Source organism: Phocoena phocoena, chromosome 11, assembly GCF_963924675.1.
Source record: "Phocoena phocoena chromosome 11, mPhoPho1.1, whole genome shotgun sequence".
In the NCBI taxonomy this organism is placed as follows: Eukaryota; Metazoa; Chordata; class Mammalia; order Artiodactyla; family Phocoenidae; genus Phocoena; species Phocoena phocoena.
In genome coordinates, this window is record NC_089229.1 from 82465078 (window position 1) to 82484590 (window position 19513).

The 19513-nt window shown below is 41.2% G+C and overlaps 1 protein-coding gene across 11 annotated transcripts in view; it reads left to right on the forward strand.

Moving 5' to 3' along the window:
- BCAT1 (branched chain amino acid transaminase 1) overlaps positions 1-19513 on the forward strand; it is a 66758-nt gene that overhangs the window by 35020 nt on the left and 12225 nt on the right. For 9 of the 11 annotated variants that reach the window (XM_065887829.1, XM_065887831.1, XM_065887828.1 and 6 more), the window contains 3 exons: positions 9356-9498; positions 15545-15630; positions 18253-18393. In XM_065887829.1, the coding sequence (XP_065743901.1) occupies positions 9356-9498; positions 15545-15630; positions 18253-18393 (370 nt within the window). The remainder of the gene's footprint in view (positions 1-9355; positions 9499-15544; positions 15631-18252; positions 18394-19513) is intronic. The other 2 variants (XM_065887832.1, XM_065887839.1) reach the window with 1 other exon arrangement.

Sequence of the window (19513 nt, forward strand, 5' to 3'; positions counted from 1 at the left end):
CATTGAAGTGCTGTCCTCATTGCCACAGATTGTAGACATACCTGCTGCCAACTGGCTGAGGGATAGCCGTGCTTTGGCTTGGTCAGGCCAGTCGCATAGGCCATATGTAGCTGGCTGGAAGTAAAAGAGCATTTGCAAGTGTTAGACAATTTCAGGGGTGGACTTGGCCGTGAATCGGGAATGCCCTGATGCGTGAACAAGAATTGCTGGATTAACCAGCATGGCTCTTCCTTTGTGTGTATCACACACCCAGGGCAGCAGCAGGCCCGCAAGGTGACTCAGTGACTGTCTTCTGGGCCCTGTTACAAAATGTAGATTCATGGAGCCCTGGCAGAATTGAAGGATGTGCTGCTGGGATGCCAGAGAGACATTGACAGCTGGCTTTGACCCCTCCATAGACTTTATTTCCTTCTTTTCTACCAAGAAAATAGCATGTTGACAAAATTCTATGTCCTGTCATCCCTGTTGGTATTCCCTCATAACTGCATTCCCTCAAGGGGTTAGAGAAACCCTGTTGGAGTCCATTAAACTAAAGAAGTCACTTTTTTTCCTTCTGCGCTAGAGCACTCCTTCCTGACTATGTCCTAGGCTAGCCAGGTCCAAAACTACTATTGTTTGCTCTCTTGATGTCTTTTTTACTTGTTCAGACTTCTTCACAGGCCATATGCATATGCACCACTGCATACGGCCTGTATTACTCTATTAAAACTTCCCTTAGAGTGCAGTAAAGCAACGATCTCGATGAAGAGATAATAACGTAAACGTTTTTCTTCTTTAAACCTTGCTCTCTAGCTCCTCCTACCTGCTTAGGGAAAAGTTAACATGGGAACACTGAGAAATTGGAGGGAAATCTTTAGTTTGGTGTCTAGGCAGATTGTTATTTGTTATAAAGAAGATATAATGCAGTCTTACAGAATATATGATCACTATAGGGCAATTAAAAATTAATACTTTCTGGGACTTCCCTGGCAGTCCAGTGGTTGAGACTCCACGCTTCCAGTGCTGGGGGCGCGGGTTCGATCCTTGGTCGGGGAACTGGGATCCCACATAACACGAAGCTCGGCCAAAAAAACAAACAAACAGACTTTCTGTACAACACAAGGAGTGAGCCCCAGTGTTACTATGTACGCCTAGTGTATCAGTATTGGCGGGGAAACTAAAGTTGGGGAGTAAGGGTATATAGGAGCTCTATTTTTTGCTCTGTTTTTCTGTAAACCTGAAACTGCTCTAAAAAATAAAGTCAATTATAAAATAAATTAATAGTTAAGCTCAGTTGGACCAGGATCAGTGGAAGCTGACTTGAAATCTCTTAGAGGAGAGAGTACTAGATCTCATAAGTAAAAGGAAAAATGGCGAGAGGGCAGGCGGGAACCAAAGAATGGGCTTGTCCCACACACGCCTGTTGTTTCCAAGAAGTTCCAAAGCTCTCTACTCCTGTCCTTCCCACCTGGAGGAGTCCAAGGGAAACACAGGATTTTGCATTTACCATCATCCAGTTTAGTTGACAAAGACTTTTGTCAGGAACCTTAGATTTGTGTATTATTGCTCTTTTCTAAACATAATTAATTTATTAGTTACCTTCTAAGCTTTTTTAAAAAAATCAACTAGTATTTATTTATTTATTTTGCGATACACGGGCTTCTCCCTGTTGTGGCCTCTCCCATTGCGGAGCGCAGGCTCAGCAGCCATGGCTCACGGGCGCAGCCGCTCCGCGGCATGTGGGATCTTCCCATACCGGGGCACGAACCCGTGTCCCCTGCATCGGCAGGCGGGCTCTCAACCACTGCACCACCAGGGAAGCCCCCAATTAGTATTTATTAAATAGCTATTGATTTTCATAAGCTCAAGAACTTTCTGCTTTCTATCTCAGTGAATCGGAGGAAGGGAGAGGAGAATATATATATATATATATATACATATATATAAAATTCTAAGATTATTTCACTGTTTTGAAGCCATCAGAGATAATATTATCCTTTTATTTCTAAGTGTACTTTAGTGAGAAAAGTAACAGTGGCACACGGTTGAAGGAGAGTTCTAGCACAGTGGTTCGCACCTGTGGGCGCAAATTGAAATCGCCTGGAGGAGCTTGGCCACTGAGTGATGTCTGGGTCCGCCTGTTAGAGATTCTGGTTTAGTTGGTCTGGCAGATAGCCTGAGCAGCAGGATCATTTTTATTGTGCAGCTAATCTTGAGAAGCACTGAGCTAGAAGTCAGTCTTTCATCAGAGGAACATCTTGATTCCCAGGCAATTTCTTAGTTAATTTGCACTGATTCAGGCCTCTCCCTCTCTCCATCTTAATTTACCTCCTTTTTCCCTTATATTCTCATTCTGCATTTGAGTGCAAGCTTTGAAGTCAGAAGGACCTGGCTCAAAAACCTAACTCCTTTGGCATGTTACTTGTCTAAGCCTCAGTTTCCTCATTTATAAAGTCAGGGTAATAATGCCTACTTTACCTGTGAGGATGAAGCGAGATAATATAAAGTGCATAGGACCCTGGCTGGCGTATAGGGAGCTCTCGGCAAGTGTGGTGTTAGAACCAAGCAGTTACCAGAGTGGACTTGGGAATCAGATATCTGAGAGTCATACACATACATAGTCATACACGTCACACATCTGTGTAATCTTGTACAATTAAGTCCTCTCTTCCTTCAGGTCCTCAAAAGTATAATAAAGTCTAGGGTTGTGTTGAGACAATTCATTGAAATAATGGGGTTAAGCACTTAGTACCCTGCCTGGTAGGTGGTACCCTCTCAACAGACAATACTTTCTATTGTAAGGCTCTCTTTCTTGTTTCATCTCCAGGACTCTCTTTATCTTAAGAGCAATCAGTTGGATTTCACACAATAGAATTTACTCTTTGGGAAGGATGTATTTAATATTTCCATCTCCCGGATTCTATTTAAAATTATATTAAAATTTTTTCTATGTAGACAGTTTTCCCACTTTTTCATTTTTCTCTTTCCTCCAAGAACATGTGTTTCTCTTCTGAATATTGGCAGCACATGGGAGGAAACCCAAATATATTACCAAGGTATCAGTTACCCTGTGGCCATTAATAATACAGTTTACACCTGAGAGAGAATTTTTTTTTGGTTGCCTGGGTCTTCATTGCTGCGCGCGGGCTTTCTCTAGTTGCGGCGAGCGGGGGCTGCTCCTCATTGTGGTGCAGTGGCTTCTCTTATTGCAGAGCACGGGCTCTAGGTGCACGGGCTTCAGTAGTTAGAGCAGGCGGGCTCAGTAGTTGCAGCACGCAGGCCCCAGAGCGCGTGGGCTTCAGTAGTTGAGGCTCAGGCTCAGTAGTTGTGGTGCACGGGCTTAGTTGCCCCATAGCATGTGGGATCGTCCCAGACCAGGGATCAAATCCGTGTCCCCTGCATTGGCAGACGGATTCTTAGCCACTGCGATACACACTTGTGTTTGGGGAAAAACACCACCTATAAATAAATACTCCGTTTCCTTTCAATGCACTGAAGCAGTCGGGATCTTTAATTCGTTTTCCTGCCCAAGTAGCTTTATGATGCTGGGGAGCCATGGTTTTGATTCAGCCATGCTCTCAAAAGTGTATGTTTGTTTTTAGAAGTTTCTTTGAAAGGCTAGATATTCACACTGAAAATTCTCTGTGCCTTTTTTTTTTTGCGGTACGCCGGCCTCTCACTGCTGGGGCCTCTCCCGTTGCGGAGCACAGGCTCCAGACGCACAGGCTCAGCGGCCATGGCTCACGGGCCCAGCCGCTCCGCAGCATGTGGGATCTTCCCGGACCGGGGCACGAACCCGTGTCCCCTGCATCGGCAGGCGGACTCTCAACCACTGCGCCACCGGGGAAGCCCTCTATGTGCTTTTGAACAGACCAAAGGGCATTATACTTAGGAGAGAAATTGTTTCTTTGTCTTCAGATGTGTGTCTCAACAAGTTTATCTTATGAACTAGAGAAAAGTCAATTAAAATAGTCATTAAAAAACAACCTTAATTTCATTAGGATATAACAGGCTTATATAGCCTGTTTCTTAACTTTTATTATTTTATTTTTGCCAAACAATCTATGCAGTATATCAAGCGAGTATTTTTACTTGCCAAATGAATCAGTGATGCAAAATATGAACCGACTTGCTTTAGTTCATTTATAACCCAATAGTAGAAGCAAAAGAACTGCATCTGGGCCTGCTGGCTCCAAACCCACGCTCTTTCTACCAGACTCCCCCTGCAGCCTGGTTTAGACTCATTCAAAAGTACTCATGATTGAACTCAGTTATTGCCTATTTGCCATTAAAAACAAAAGCCTCCTGCATATCAGAATTGTGTCATCTCCAGATTGACCGATAATTTATATTTTATTACTTGTGTTTTGAAGTATACATATTGAGGGTCTTTTTTTTTTTTTTAATTTTTATTTTATTTATTTATTTTTGGCTGCATTGGGTCTTCATTGCTGTGTGTGGGCTTTCACTAGTTGTGGCGAGCAGGGGCTACTCTTGTTTGCGGTGCGCGGACTTCTCATTGCGGTGGCTTCTCTTGTTGCAGAGCATGGGCTCTAGGCACGCAGGCTTCAGTAGTTGTGGTGTGTGGGCTCAGTAGTTATGGCTCACGGGCTCTAGAGCACAGGCTCAGTAGTTGCGGCATGTGGGCTTAGTTGCTCCGCGGCATGTGGGATCTTCCCAGACCAGGGCTTGAACCCGTGTCCCCGGCAGTGGCAGACGGATTCTTTTTTTTTTTTTTTTTTTAATATCTTTATTGGAGTATATTTGCTTTACATTGTTGTGTTAGTTTCTGCTGTATAACAAAGTGAATCATCTATATGTATACATATATCCCCATATCCCCTCCCTCTTGCGTCTCCCTCCCACCCTCCCTATCCCACCCCTCTAGGTGGTCACAAAGCAATGAACTGACCTCCCTGTGCTATGTGGCTGCTTCTCGCTAGCTATCTATTTTATATTTGGTAGTGTATATATGTCCATGCCACTCTCTCACTTCGTCCCAGCTTACCCTAACCCCTCCCCATGTCCTCAAGTCCATTCTCTACATCTGCATCTTTATTCCTGTCCTGCCCCGAGGTTCTTCAGAACCATTTTTTTTTTTTTTTTTAGATTCCATATATATGTGTTAGCATACGGTATTTGTTTTTCTCTTTCTGACTTACTTCACTCTGTATGGCAGTCTCTAGGTTCATCCACCTCACTACAAATAACTCAATTTCCTTTCTTTTTATGGCTGAGTAATATTCCATTGTATATATGTGCCACATCTTCTTTATCCATTCATCTGTTGATGGACACTTAGTTTGCTAAACTTGATAGACTTTTTTTTTTTTTTTTTTAAACATCTTTATTGGGGTATAATTGCTTTACAATGGTGTGTTAGTTTCTGCTTTACAACAAAGTGAATCAGCTATACATATACATATGTTCCCATATGTCTTCCCTCTTGCGTCTCCCTCCCTCCCACTCTCCCCATCCCACCCTTCCAGGCTGTCACAAAGCACCGAGCTAATATCCCTGTGCCTTGCGGCTGCTTCCCCCCAGCTATCTACCTTACTACGTTTGTTAGTGTGTATATGTCCATGACTCTCTCTCGCCCTGTCAAAACTCACCCTTCCCCCTCCCCATATCCTTAAGTCCGTTCTCCAGTAGGTCTGCGTCTTTATTCCTATCTTACCCCTAGGTTCTTCATGACATTTTTTTCCCTTAAATTCCATATATATGTGTTAGCATACGGTATTTGTCTTTTTCTTTCTGACTTACTTCACTCTGTATGACAGATTCTAGGTCTATCCATCTCATTACAAATAGCTCAATTTCATTTCTTTTTAAGGCTGAGTAATATTCCATTGTGTATATGTGCCACATCTTCTTTATCCATTCATCCGATGATGGGCGCTTAGGTTGTTTCCATGTCCTGGCTATTGTAAATAGAGCTGCAATGAACATTTTGGTACATGACTCTCTTTGAATTTTGGTTTTCTCAGGGTATATGCCAAGTAGTGGGATTGCTGGGTCATATGGTAATTCTATTTGTAGTTTTTTAAGGAACCTCCATACTGTTCTCCACAGTGGCTGAACCAATTCACATTCCCACCAGCAGTGCAAGAGTGTCCCCTTTTCTCCACACCCTCTCCAGCATTTATTGTTTCTAGATTTTTTGATGATGGCCATTCTGACTGGTGTGAGATGATATCTCATTGTAGTTTTGATTTGCATTTCTCTAATGATTAATGATGTTGAGCATTCTTTCATGTGTTTGTTGGCATTCTGTATATCTTCTTTGGAGAAATGTCTATTTAGGTCTTCTGCCCATTTTTGGATGGGGTTGTTTGTTTTTTTGTTATTGAGCTGCATGAGCTGCTTGTAAATTTTGGAGATTAATCCTTTGTCAGTTGCTTCATTTGCAAATGTTTTCTCCCATTCTGAGGGTTGTCTTTTGGTCTTGGTTATGGTTTCCTTTGCTGTGCAAAAGCTTTGAAGTTTCATTAGGTCCCATTTGTTTATTTTTGTTTTTATTTCCATTACTCTAGGAGGTGGGTCAGAAAGGATCTTGCTGTGATTTATGTCATAGAGTGTTCTTCCTATGTTTTCTTCTAAGAGTTTGATAGTTTCTGGCCTTACATTTAGGTCTTTAATCCATTTTGAGCTTATTTTTGTGTATGGTGTTAGGGAGTGATCTAATCTCATACTTTTACATGTACCTGTCCAGTTTTCCCAGCACCATTTATTGAAGAGGCTGTCCTTTCTCCACTGTACATTCCTGCCTCCTTTATCAAAGATAAGGTGTCCATATGTGCGTGGGTTTATCTCTGGGCTTTCTATCCTGTTCCACTGATCTATCTTTCTGTTTTTGTGCCAGTACCATACTGTCTTGATTACTGTTGCTTTGTAATATAGTCTGAAGTCAGGGAGCCTTATTCCTCCAGCTCCTTTTTTCGTTCTAAAGATTGCTTTGGCTATTCGGGGTCTTTTGTGTTTCCATACAAATTGCGAAATTTTTTTGTTCTAGTGGCAGACGGATTCTTAACCACTGCGCCAGCAGGGAAGTCCTGAGGGTCTTTTAAAGGAATCTTAACACCTTGGATTGAGTAAACCCCTTCATGCCCCAGATTGCAATAGCCCTATAGTGTGGTGCCTGTTTCCCATAGCTTTCTAGAATAGTTTAGTTATTAGTCAATAGTCTTTGAGTTACAAGTCAGAAAACCAGCTCACACCATCTTAAGCAGAGAAGGGATTGATTGGCTCATGTAAGTGGGATGGTGGCTGTGTTCTAATAGGAGCTCAGATCATTGTTGCCAGGTTTCTTCTGCCCTTGCCTGTGTCCTGCCCATGCTGCTTCCTCCCCAATCCCTCTTCCCTCCCTTTCCCTCTGCTTCCGTCCTACCTCCATCTCTTGTCATAGCTTCTGGCTATGTGTTAACTTAGGGCTCTCCTACTTCAGACGCCTTCTCCTTTGAAGGCTGGTGATTATGGACACAGTAGACCCAGGCTTACGTCATAGCACACAAGCTGCCGCTACTCTCAAAGGGAGAAAATACATCTTTCAGGTTTCATACATTAAAATGAATGAGTGAATGAACTCACAGGAGAACTTATGAGCAGCTTAGTTACTTGCCCACCCTTTTTTTTGTTCAGTTGTGGCAGGACAAGATGCTGTGATTGTCAACCCAAGCAGAATGACTTGGCTCCATGGGAAGAGCCGAAGAGAATATAGTGGGAAGAGTATGTGTGCAGATGAGAATGGCACGTAGCCACTATGATATATGGCTTTTGTGCTTACCTTACACTTTGACTTAGACAATACTATAGTTTTTAATCTTGCCCAGGTGTAAAAGAGATCATTAAAAGGCCTAGGTGGGTATTTTGTAGAAGGTAACATTAATGCTTTGTAGCAGTTATTGTTATATGTTTGATTATTTCTGTGTACTTCTGGGGGTTCATAGTCCGAGGTGGGCCTAGGGTTTATTTCCTATGCCTAATTGTCATGGCAGTTCTTTTCAAACTTGTTTGCTACTATCCTCTGAAAGCCAAGGAAAGTGAATTATATAACCAGGGGCATAGAAAGGCAAGCGAGCATCACATTTATTTGAGGACTCTCATGTTTTATCTAAAACATTGATTCATATTTTGTATTATACTCCATAATTTTCCCATTTAAGTTTAATAAAAGATAAATTTAAAATATTACTTCCTTTTCTCCTAAAGCAACAGAAAATTGGAGAACTCATTAATGCGGACAGTGAGAGCCAGGCATCGTTATGAATGAATCTACCCATGCCAAATGAAATTTTTTTTTTAACATCTTTATTGGAGTATAATTGCTTTACAATGGTGGGTTAGTTTCTGCTTTATAACAGAGTGAATCAGTTATACGTATACATATGTTCCCGTATCTCTTCCCTCTTGCATCTCCCTCCTTCCCACCCTCCAAATGAAATTTTAAGGTATAAGGAACATTAATATTTCTGTTTAGTTTAGAATTCAGTTCTCTTTCCAAATGATAGACCATTTGTGAAAATATATCTTCTTAAAAAAAGTCAATTCCAAGATATTTCAATTTCTTATCTCTGTAGTTTTGAGTTTATTCTCCACGGGCCGCGCGCGTGTGTGTGTGTGTGTGTGTGTGTGTGAAATGTCAATTGTATCTTACACTCTGATTCACAAAGGAAAGTGTTCCCCTAACACGTTTACTTAAGCTTCTCCTAGGAGTCAGGTAACGAATGAATAACCTACTAAACTACATTGTCATTCCAGGAAGATATGCCATGTTCCTTTGATTTTGAGTAATCCAAGGTGAATAGTGCTGGTTGAGAAAAACAGGCTTTTGGAATACTTTTTGGTTAAAATCAGGATTTTTAACATCTTGCCTCACCTTTTAGGGAATTTAGACCTTGGACATAGGCGTTTCTTGGTTATACTGAAAGGTCTCAGAGCACAGGGTTGGTGTTCTGCTAAATAATAGCTGTAACTTCATAGTAGTTACTTCTCTAAGCCTCAGTTTCTCATCTGAACCATGGAAATAATGATCGTGGCTAACTCACAGTGTTGGTGTGGGGTTTAAATGAAATGTAAAATTGATTGGTATGTGAAAAAAATAATAAGTTTTTAAGTGTTGCTAACTTGTCTATTTACCTGTGTTTAACTTTTCAAGTTAGAATTCCATGATTTTTCTTTGCTCTCTCTTTGTCAAATGAGTGCAATTAGACCATTTAGGTTCTCTAATGGGTTTCCTTTAATATTATGCAGTTAACTAGAGAGTATATATTATTAAAAAACATAGTACATTGACTACATCCACACGTGAATTAAAGACTTACTGGGAGGTAGGAGCTGAAGTATAGTCATAATCAGTATGTTTCCTCTTTCTTAAAAGGAATTATGGCTCATCTCTCTTTGCCCAATGTGAAGCAATGGATAACGCGTGTCAGCAGGTTCTGTGGCTCTATGGAGAGGATAATCAGATAACTGAAGTTGGAACAATGAATCTTTTTCTTTACTGGATAAATGAAGATGGAGGTAATCCACTCAGATTTCAGATCTTGGCTCTTTTTGAGTCATTCTCAGTGGGACTGGAAAGAAAAGAACTAGAACCTTAGAACAAGAGAATAAGTAACACGCTTGCAAAATCTAAGAAATTCTGTGCTTTTGCTGTCCAAGTAAACATGAGTTTGAGTTTACAGCATCTATAAAGATTTTGAGTTTTATTTTTGTTTTTTGGCTTTAGATGTACTTACTACTGAGATGTCAACTGAAGGAATTTATTTATTTATTTATTTTTGGCTGTGTTGGGTCTTCGTTGCTGCGTGTGGGCTTTCTGTAGTTGTGGTGAGCGGGGGCTACTCTTCGTTGCGGTGGCTTCTCCTGCTGCAGAGCACAGGCTCTAGGCGCGCGGGCCTCAGCAGTTGTGGCACGTGGGCTCAGTAGCTGTGGCTCGCAGGCTCAGTAGTTGTGGCACACGGGCTTAGTTGCTCCGTGGCATGTGGGATCTTCCCGGACCAGGGCTCGAACCCGTGTCGCCTGCATTGGCAGGCAGATTCTTAACCACTGCGCCACCAGCGAAGTCCCAACTGAAGGAATTTAAATCTCCACAATTTGAAGATATACAGCCTTATCCCCTTTACCATCTTATCATTTTTCCTATCTGAAATCCCTTGCATTTGGAGATGGGTCAATTCAGTGGTTATTTACCATATACTATGTATAAAATGCTGTAGTAATAAACACAGTCTACTGTTTCTACTGATACGAAATTGAGTGTACTCTCTTGTAATTCATTTAACAATCATTGCCCTTTCTGCTTTTTTTTGTGTGTGTGGTACGCGGGCCTCTCACTGTTGTGGCCTCTGCTGTTGCAGAGCACAGGCTCAGCGGCCATGGCTCACGGGCCCAGCCGCTCCGCGGCTTGTGGGATCTTCCCGGGCCGGGGCACGAACCCGTGCCCTTTCTGCATATTTTGACAATACATTAGAAGCCTTCCAGATTTATTCTGGAGCTCAGTTTGAATGAAGAACACTATTTTTAAGGACAGATCGATCTATTTGGGTATTGTTTTTAGATTCTGGTTCATTTGAGACTATTAATATATGTTAGTATAAAAATCAGTACTTCTTTGTTACCTTTAATATCCTGAATGCTCACTTTATCCCTCTTTGCGATTAGTGTTTTTAATTAGTTGGCAGAGACCACAGCAGTTCAGTGATGTTTTGGCAAAGTCTATGGTATTAGATTAAATGGTATTTTTCCCAATAATGGAGGGGAAAATACATATATATCCATTTATTTTCATTAGAATTTTAATAGTCAAACAATTTAAAAACATTTTTAGGCCTGTTTACATTCTTTAGGCTGTTCATTTCACAGTACTGAGACAAGAAATGTAAAATGATAAGTTTCTAAATACTTGTGAAGTCTCGGGATTGGTTTTAATTAAAATTGTAAATGAAATTTTAATTTTAAAGCAGCTATAGTAGCCTCTATTGCTCTTTTGTTATTTGGCTGCAAATAGAGGAAAATGGTGGTTCAAATGTGACTGACTTCAGAGCTAATTTGAGCATTACTTGCAGAGTTATAAGATGAACCTTATATTTCGGTCAGAGTTAGAATAAACAGAAGATGTAGTGAGTACGCCGTGTCCTGGGGTTGACCACTGGTAATCCTTAGCATATGAAAAGCCAGGTATAGATCATATGCTCATTCTTCCATACCTGCTGTTTGTACTTGACACTCTTGAAAAACAAAATTTGTACTGGAATATTTGTGATTTCTAAATTTGAGTTATTTCATATGACCTGTATCAAAAGCTGTGCTTGGGGGCTTCCCTGGTGGCGCAGTGGTTGAGAGTCCAGCTGCCGATGCAGGGGACACGGGTTTGTGCCCCGGTCTGGGAGGATCCCACATGCTGTAGAGCGGCTGGGCCTGTGAGCCATGGCCGCTGAGCCTGCGCGTCTGGAGCTTGTGCTCCGCAACGGGAGAGGCCACAACAGTGAGAGGACCGCATACCGCAAAAAAAAACCACAAAAAGGCGTGCTTTTTGACAGCCAGTGTTGGACAGGCAGTATTACTTAGGAGATAATAAATTGATGCAACTCATTCTTTCCACTTGCCCACTGCCATCCCCACCCCCCAGAAAACCCACACAACCCCAAACAAAACCAGTTACATCATACAGAAGTGGCACCATCCTTATTTATGGATGGGAGATGTCAGGATTTAAGCACAGTCTGAATCAGAGCTACATGATTTAACCAGAAACACCAGAAACTGTCCTGATGAAAAATGACCCCTTATGCAAACAGTAATCATGAACCACTTGCACCATGGCTTTTAAAAGTCAGAAGAGAAATGAATGAATTTCTCTCTGGCTCTTATAAAATATACAAGACCTTAAGAGTTATTCTTCAGGTTATGGTTGCGTGAGATAACTTTAGTTCTAATGTGAAGATCCTCCGTCAATTTGAGGCTGTCCACCTGCCAGATCAGATAAAATTTGAAGGAAGGAGAAAGGAAATGGAATAAATGTTTGAACAGTACTCTGAGAGAAGTGAGTAGAATGTCAGGAATAACCTTTGGGCTTAAAAAAAAAAAAAAAGACATTGAAGCAACTCCCGTAACTTTGATTTATACCACGTGGCTTTAGGAAAATACAAAGAATAATGTGTTGAAAATCAGAAAGATACTGATTTTCCTCCCCCCCTCCCCAACTTTACCAAAAGCAGAGTTCTTCCCATGAGCACCCACTCTCACTGCTCCTTTGGGACAAGGTGGCTGCCACAGGGCTGTGCACTATTTTGTGGCACTTGGCCTGAAACGCATGTGGTTTTTTGTTCTGTTTGTCTTTGTTTTTGGAGCAGAGAAAGGTTTATTGCAAGGCCATGCAAGGAGGTGAGGTGGCTCATGCCCTGAAAAGCCTCGAGCTCTTTTGTTTTTAAATTGAACTATAGCTGATTTACAATGTTGTGTTAGTTTCAGGTGTACAACAAAGTGATTCAGTTATATATACATATATGTATGTGTGTGTGTATATATATTCTTTTTCAGATTCTTTCCCCTTATAGGTTATTACAGAATACCGAGTATAGTTCCTTGTGCTATATAGTAGTAGGTCCTTGTTGTTTATTCATGTGGGTTTTGATTCCAGTAACAGCAGCCGTGGTTGTAAGATCTCATGGCCCCGTATTCTCCTTTTTTATTCCGTTGATGAGTAATTTAACACACACACTTGCTACTCACTGTTGAGAAAACAGTTTTGTCTTGTACCAGACACTGGAGCTACCTTGAGAGTAAGGCTCAGTTGTGGTTGAGTTCACAGTTGGTTTTGGGAGGCATTTACACTGCCTCTGCTTGGAGTACTCTTCCTGCATGGCTGCTGGCCCCCCTCCTTCAAGTCTTTGCCACATACCCCATTCTCAGTAAGGCTTTCCCTGGATTCCTTAATACCAATCTTAAACTCTCTCCCCCAGCACTCCCCATCGCCTCCCCCCTTTTTCGCCTCCATCATCTGACATACAATTTAATACAATTGTTTGCCTCTGCTTGTTAGAAAGTAAGCAAGGAGTTACATCGGTTTGGTTCACTGCTGTATCCAAAGTGCTTAGAACAGCCAACGGCACTGATACTGATAGACACTCAGTGTATATTGTTGAACGAATGAAGAATTGTACTGATGGTGTTTGGGGTATTCCTGGTTCCCATTAGTGCTTGAATTTGGGAAGTCACAGATGAAGCCAGCTGTTATTGCTTCTAAATCCTTCATCTCCCCAAAATGATTTCTCTGTCAAGAACAAGCTTCATTCGTAGGCTCTCTTTTCCTCCTGTTGAGCAATCTGGAGCCTGTTTTGGCTCTTGTAATCATGTTTGTGGTTGCAGAGGAAAATGAATATTTCTCACCCAAATGTTGTCATGTCATCATCTCTGTCTGGCAACCAGAGAAGCAGATGTTCTGTTCCTTGACCTCAAGCTAGTGGTTCTAGTTTTGGGTGTTAAATATATTTCACAAAACTGCATTTGCACACGAGGGGCCGCTGTTTTCATTTAACTTTATGCCGTCTTAGAGCTCAGCAAGTATTAGGAATGGTCCCGTTTGGGAACACTAGAAGTGTTTGTCTATATGTGTGCAGTGTGTATGCATACGTGTACACACATATAGATCTATACATTTATATAGCCAGCTAGCTTGCTATTGCAAAACACATGTTTATTTTGAGACAAACACTTCTAAACAAGACAAAAAGTAGCCCTAAGAACATTGCCAAGAACAAATTTTCTTCTTTTGAGAAGTGTTTTTCAGCAGATAAGTTTTAGAAATAAAATTCAAAGAAATCATACTGCTGTATCCTAGCAAAAAGGATTATTCATTTATTTTCTTATTCAAAAACATTTATTACATACCACTCAGGGCCAGGCACATTGCTGAGGGGACACAGGAATGAACATAAGAGTTTCAGTCTTCCAGAGAGCTGGGTTGTCGAGGATGTCTGATGTGGCCACAGTGGAGTGGGTGAGCCCAGACCACAGTTTACGAAAGAAAGGGCGGTGGCCACAGTGTTGGGAGACTTAGGCTCTGGTCCCGACTGGTCCCCAGTGTCACCAACCTTGGCAAGTCACTTATGTTTTTAGGGCCTCAGTTTATCCTTCTATAAAATAAGGATTGAACTAGGTGATTTCTAAAGTCTTTTTTGCCTGCATCAAATGGCTTTGGAGCTCAAAGACTGATTTCTACACTGCTTTAGCTACCCAGTGATCCTTTCCAGCATCCTTGTGAATTCCTCTGCAGACACATGATGGGCAACCCATCATCTGTTACAAGGCTCAACGTGTATATAAAGTGATGGTTGAAGGTTTGAATTTCTCACTAGATTCAGCTTCCTGGGTGCCAGAGGTGAGGAGGAGGGCGGATGTTGAGTACCGGAGGCATCCTTCTGTAAGGAGGCTTTGTGGCTGGCGGACCACACTGACTCCTGCAGACAGGTCATAATGCCAGCCCTCACCATGGTTGGGAGTGTCTGCGGTCATTCTCAGAGTAGACCAGTGTCTGGACCTTGGGTCTGTGAGTCACCCGTGGAGTGTTATTTTGGTTCTTTTTGGATTTCTTTTTTTCCTTCCTTTTTTTTTTTGAATTTATTTATTTAGTTTTGGCTGCATTGGGTCTTCGTTGCTGGGTGCAGGCTTTCTCTAGTTGTGGCGAGCGGGGGCTACTCTTTGTTGCGGTGTGCAGGTTTCTCACTGCCGTGGCTTCTCTTGTTGCGGAGCACGGGCTCTAGGCTTGCGGGCTCAGTAGTTGTGATTTGCAGGCTCTAGAGCGCAGGCTCAGTAGTTGTGGCTCACGGGCTTAGTTGCTCTGCGGCATGTGAGATCTTCCCGGACCAGGGCTCGAACCCGTGTCCCCTACATTGGCAGGCAGATTCTTAACCACTGTACCACCAGGGAAGCCCCTTCTCTATTATTTCTTTGTTAGCCATACATGCCTGAGCCCACTCTGAGCCCATTACATCTGAATCTCAGAGGGTGAAGTCAACATCTCCATATTTGATGTGGATACTTCACCAGGCTTGGAAATCACTCTGGATAGACTTGTCAAAGGCCAGTGTGGGAGCAGTGATGGCCTGAGTGGGCACGGACACCTCTTAGGGCTGGGTTTCTCCACAGTATTCATAGAAGGTTTGGTAATGCCCAGTGTTTCTGAGTAAGGGTCTATCTACATTATCCTAATTACTAACCAGCTTTAATCCACTGAGGTAAATTTTGACTTTGGAATGTTCCTCTTAAGAGTATTTTATAACTCTTACTGTTTGTTAGTGGGAAGCCATCTCATTTTTCACAGGTTAAGGATAAATTGAAGGTGGTAGGATGACTGATCTCCTTTCTTGTTCCTTTTTTTTTTTTTTTTTAAACATAAGGATCTACCTGAAGTATGAGTTGATTTGGAAAGTTTGACAATGCAGAACAGTGACCTCCTTTTCATGTTTACTACCAGTGAAATTGCAAGAAACTTTTTTTTTTTAGTGGCTGTTGATAAAAGGCATGGCTAATAAAGTTTGAAACTATTCCAATTTCTAATTGACAGAGGAAGAACTGGCAACTCCTCCGCTAGATGGCATCATTCTTCCAGGAGTGACAAGGCAGAGCATCCTGGACCTGGCACACAAGTGGGTGGGTGCCTTTGACATGAACCACTTTTATAAGCATGGAACAAAAAGTAATCAAAAAAAGTCCAGCATAGTATTGAAATAATATCCTGTAGTTCCAACCAATGCTGTCTAATCTTTAAATCTTAACTTGAGTGAAAAGAACTCTTCTAGAAGGACTGTCTTGGTGAGACTATCAAGTAAGTATTGTCTGTAGGGAGGGCAGGCAGAAACCAGTTCAGCAGGTCGTCATAGTGAAGAAGTATTCTAGTACTAGTCTCAAGCTTTATACCAGGTGTCTCCTACCGACTCATCTGGTTTATCCTCCGAGGGCTTCCTTTTCACCGGCCTTTAACTTTTCAAGTCTGAGTGTGTTGTTTCCAAATGGCAGTGGTACGTAGTCCTTCCCTTTTTCTGTTTATTCCAGTGTAACCGTGCTAGAAGTTAAAGAATTTTACTGACATATAAATGCTTACTAACATGACAGTATTAGTTTCACGGCCTTCTTTCTCCCTCCTTCCTGCCCCCGTCCTCCCAAATTCACATACATGCTTATTTTAACATCTAACCATTCAAGCAAATGTAAAGTTGTTTTCAGTAGCCTTTCTGATTCAAGTGACACAGGCACGTGTGTTAAACCATTCGGTATTGGAAGTGACTTAGCATATTCAAGATGAATACTGAATGAGTTGATTAATCTGGCAAAGGTTCCTGGATGGGACTTTTGACCCATGTATTGAAATGGTCTCCAAGGGACAAGAAAAGGCTTTGAGCAGACTGTGGTGAAACAGTGCTAATAGGACAAATGTTTAGAAACACACACGTCTACGAGAGTACAGTTTCTCTGGAAAAGGCTTCGGAAATAGAGAAAACGTGCTATAAATAATTCTCAAAACCCTGAAGTAGACAAGACCCAACTGCCGCATGCTGGCTGGCGCATTGGGCATGACATTTACAAACTGTTGGTATAATTTCAAACAGCTTGCCCTGTCCTAATTGTGTTTTCAATTGGAAAGATGTATTTTCCAAGCTCAGTGATTTTTGTTTTATTAAAGAAAAAAATCAACCAAGTACAGAAGGTTTGATGAGAAGTTCCAAGTGGAAATTCCCCCACGCTAATGATTTGCTAGCATGAAAAATAGGTTATTATAGAGGAAGTTTCTTCCTGACTCCTTAGCTATAATTTATTTTTAAAACTGTGAGACACAAATGCCAAGAGGCACGCGGGGGGTTACCACTGTTTGCCAGGTAGGGGAAATTGTCCAAAAATAAGTGAGGGTGAGCAGAGTAAAAAGAATTCTGTTTATGTACAAGAGATTTTTTTTTCTTTTCTTTTCTTTTCCACAACGCAGAACTCGGCTTGTTCTCACTTGGCTGATTTGCTGGACTTTATTTATTTATTTGCCTTTGTACAACTTAATTGCAATCGCAGACTGAGATAGGTTGAAACTTATAAAAAGCCATATTTCTGTTGCAGGCATATTTCCCTACCCTTCCAAATATACTTACACCATGATGCATGCTTCTAATGTTTTGAATCTTTCCAAGGGCTGTGATTTCCATTTTTATCTATTGTGGATTTGTAGATTTTAAAAAATACTCTCATCTTATTTTTTAAAAATGTATTCATTCTTTGTTGCCCTTAATTCAGATAGCCTCCTGACTAGCTTTGAACTTTAACCACTAACATAGGAGAATGAGAGTTAAACAGATTAAAGAATGAGTATTAAACAGATAGTTTAAACATAGCTTAAAAGCATCAGATTTTTTTTTCCACTTCCTATCCTTGAGCAAATAAATAGTTCAGCTGAAGTCGATGAGCGGGTATACCAGTAATTCTATGATTCAAATCAACCTAATACAGCACCAGAGAGAAGGAAGAGGATTGCTGCTGTGAAGTGGACTGAATCCGTGAATTTAGGAAGAAAAAATATACAATGTAATTTCTCAAATAAAGTCCAAATACACTATGTTTTAAAGTAATGAAATGTTTCAGATATTTAAATTCAGTCTCTGTTTCTACTCCATAAAAGAAACAGTAGAAAGAGGACCAAATTTGGAGCCAGTCATTTTCAGACCTGAGTTCAAATCCAGTTTCTGCCATTTACTAGCTGTGTGGCCTTCAGGGTGTCACTCAGCCTCCTTGAACTTTAATTTCCTCATCTGTAAAATGGGGATGATATTACCCACCTTAAAAATTAGAGAACGTGGCATGTGGTGGATGCTCGATAAATGGTGGCTATAATTATTAATATTAGATAATATATTTTCTCTTATGATAAATAGAGTTTAGAATACACATTAAGTAGCACTTGGGGTGCATCAACTTGTGAGACTTTGGCCATGATAACAAATAAAAGGCAGAAAAGCAGGCATGTATTAAAACATACCACGTACTCTGTCATGCTGATCTTATATTTTCTATTATCATCTCATTTAAAGATGCTGTGACCTTGGAGCAGGTTGCTTAGCATCTCAGGGTGTTTCTCAATAAGATGGTGTCAATCTCTCCAGCTTTCCCTCTAAGGACAATTATGACATTATCTGAGTTCAGTCAGAATGTAAAGTAGAATGGTCCGTACCACCGGGCATTTTTTGTATGCCTTTTCCTTAAAAATATATTTATTTTTATTTCTATTCCAAACAGGGAGAATTTAAGGTGTCAGAGAGGTACCTCACCATGGACGACCTGAACACAGCCGTGGAGGAGAACCGCGTGAGGGAGATGTTTGGTTCTGGTACCGCCTGTGTTGTTTGCCCAGTTTCGAATATACTGTACAAGGGTGAGGTAAGAGACTGTTTCTTCACTTCCTATCATTTTCAAACATTTGCGTGTAATTTAATTCTTTAAATATGTGGACAAAGTGCTAGTTGGACCCAGGATGCGAAGGATTTTTTAAATAACTTAGCGTTCTGTTAACTGTGGCAGTTTGTCCCGATGAACTTGTGTTAGCAAATGACTTACTCATCTTTCCAGTGGTTTCCTGTAAACTCCAACAGTTTTGTCCTTCGTTATCATACCTGCCTTACATCAGTTTAGGGATTGGAGATGTACCATTAGACTTATACTCATTTCTTTCTATCATCTCACTAAGGAAGGTTTTACAGCTAAGTGAAATTGCAGTCTCTGGTTTCCAAAAGTACTTCTGAACTACTGGAGTAGGAATAGCAAATTATTAAAGGAAACTCATTTGAATGATCAACTCCTACATTTTTCATCTTCATCATCGTCATCATCATTAATTAGACCACTTCATAAAAAATTTTCATTTGGCAAACCTCATGGCATTTACTAAAATCTTTCAGAAGGAATTCAAGCATTTAGTTAGAAGAAATTTCCTCCTAGTAAATTAATCTTGTTTATATGTGATGTAGATCCATTTTCTTGTTAGTTTTTTTACTTTCCTCTTTACAACACACTCCAATACTTATGGTTAACATCGTCATCTAACTTCATAATTCAGAGGCATGTGGGCATTATTTTTATAATGTGAATTGGCTTAAATTACTCATAATAAATACAAATGCTTATTGGTTTGGGGGGCTTTTGTTTGTTTTGTTTTCTTTTTATTTTTGGCTGCATTGGGTCTTCGTTGCTGCGCGTGTGCTTTCTCTTGTTGCGGCGAGCGGGTTCTCATTGCAGTGGATTCCCTTGTTGCAGAGCTCGGGCTCTAGGCCCGTGGGCTTCAGTAGATGTGGCACATGGGCTCAGTAGCTGTGGCTCACAGGCTCTAGAGCACAGGCTCAGTAGTGGTGGTGCACGGGCTTAGCTGCTCCGTGGCATGGGATCTTCCCGGACCAGGGCTCGAACCTGTGTCCCCTGCATTGGCAGGCAGATTCTTAACCAGTGCACCACCAGGGAAGTCCCTTCTATTGGTCTTTTTTTTTTTTTGACATTTTTATTGGAG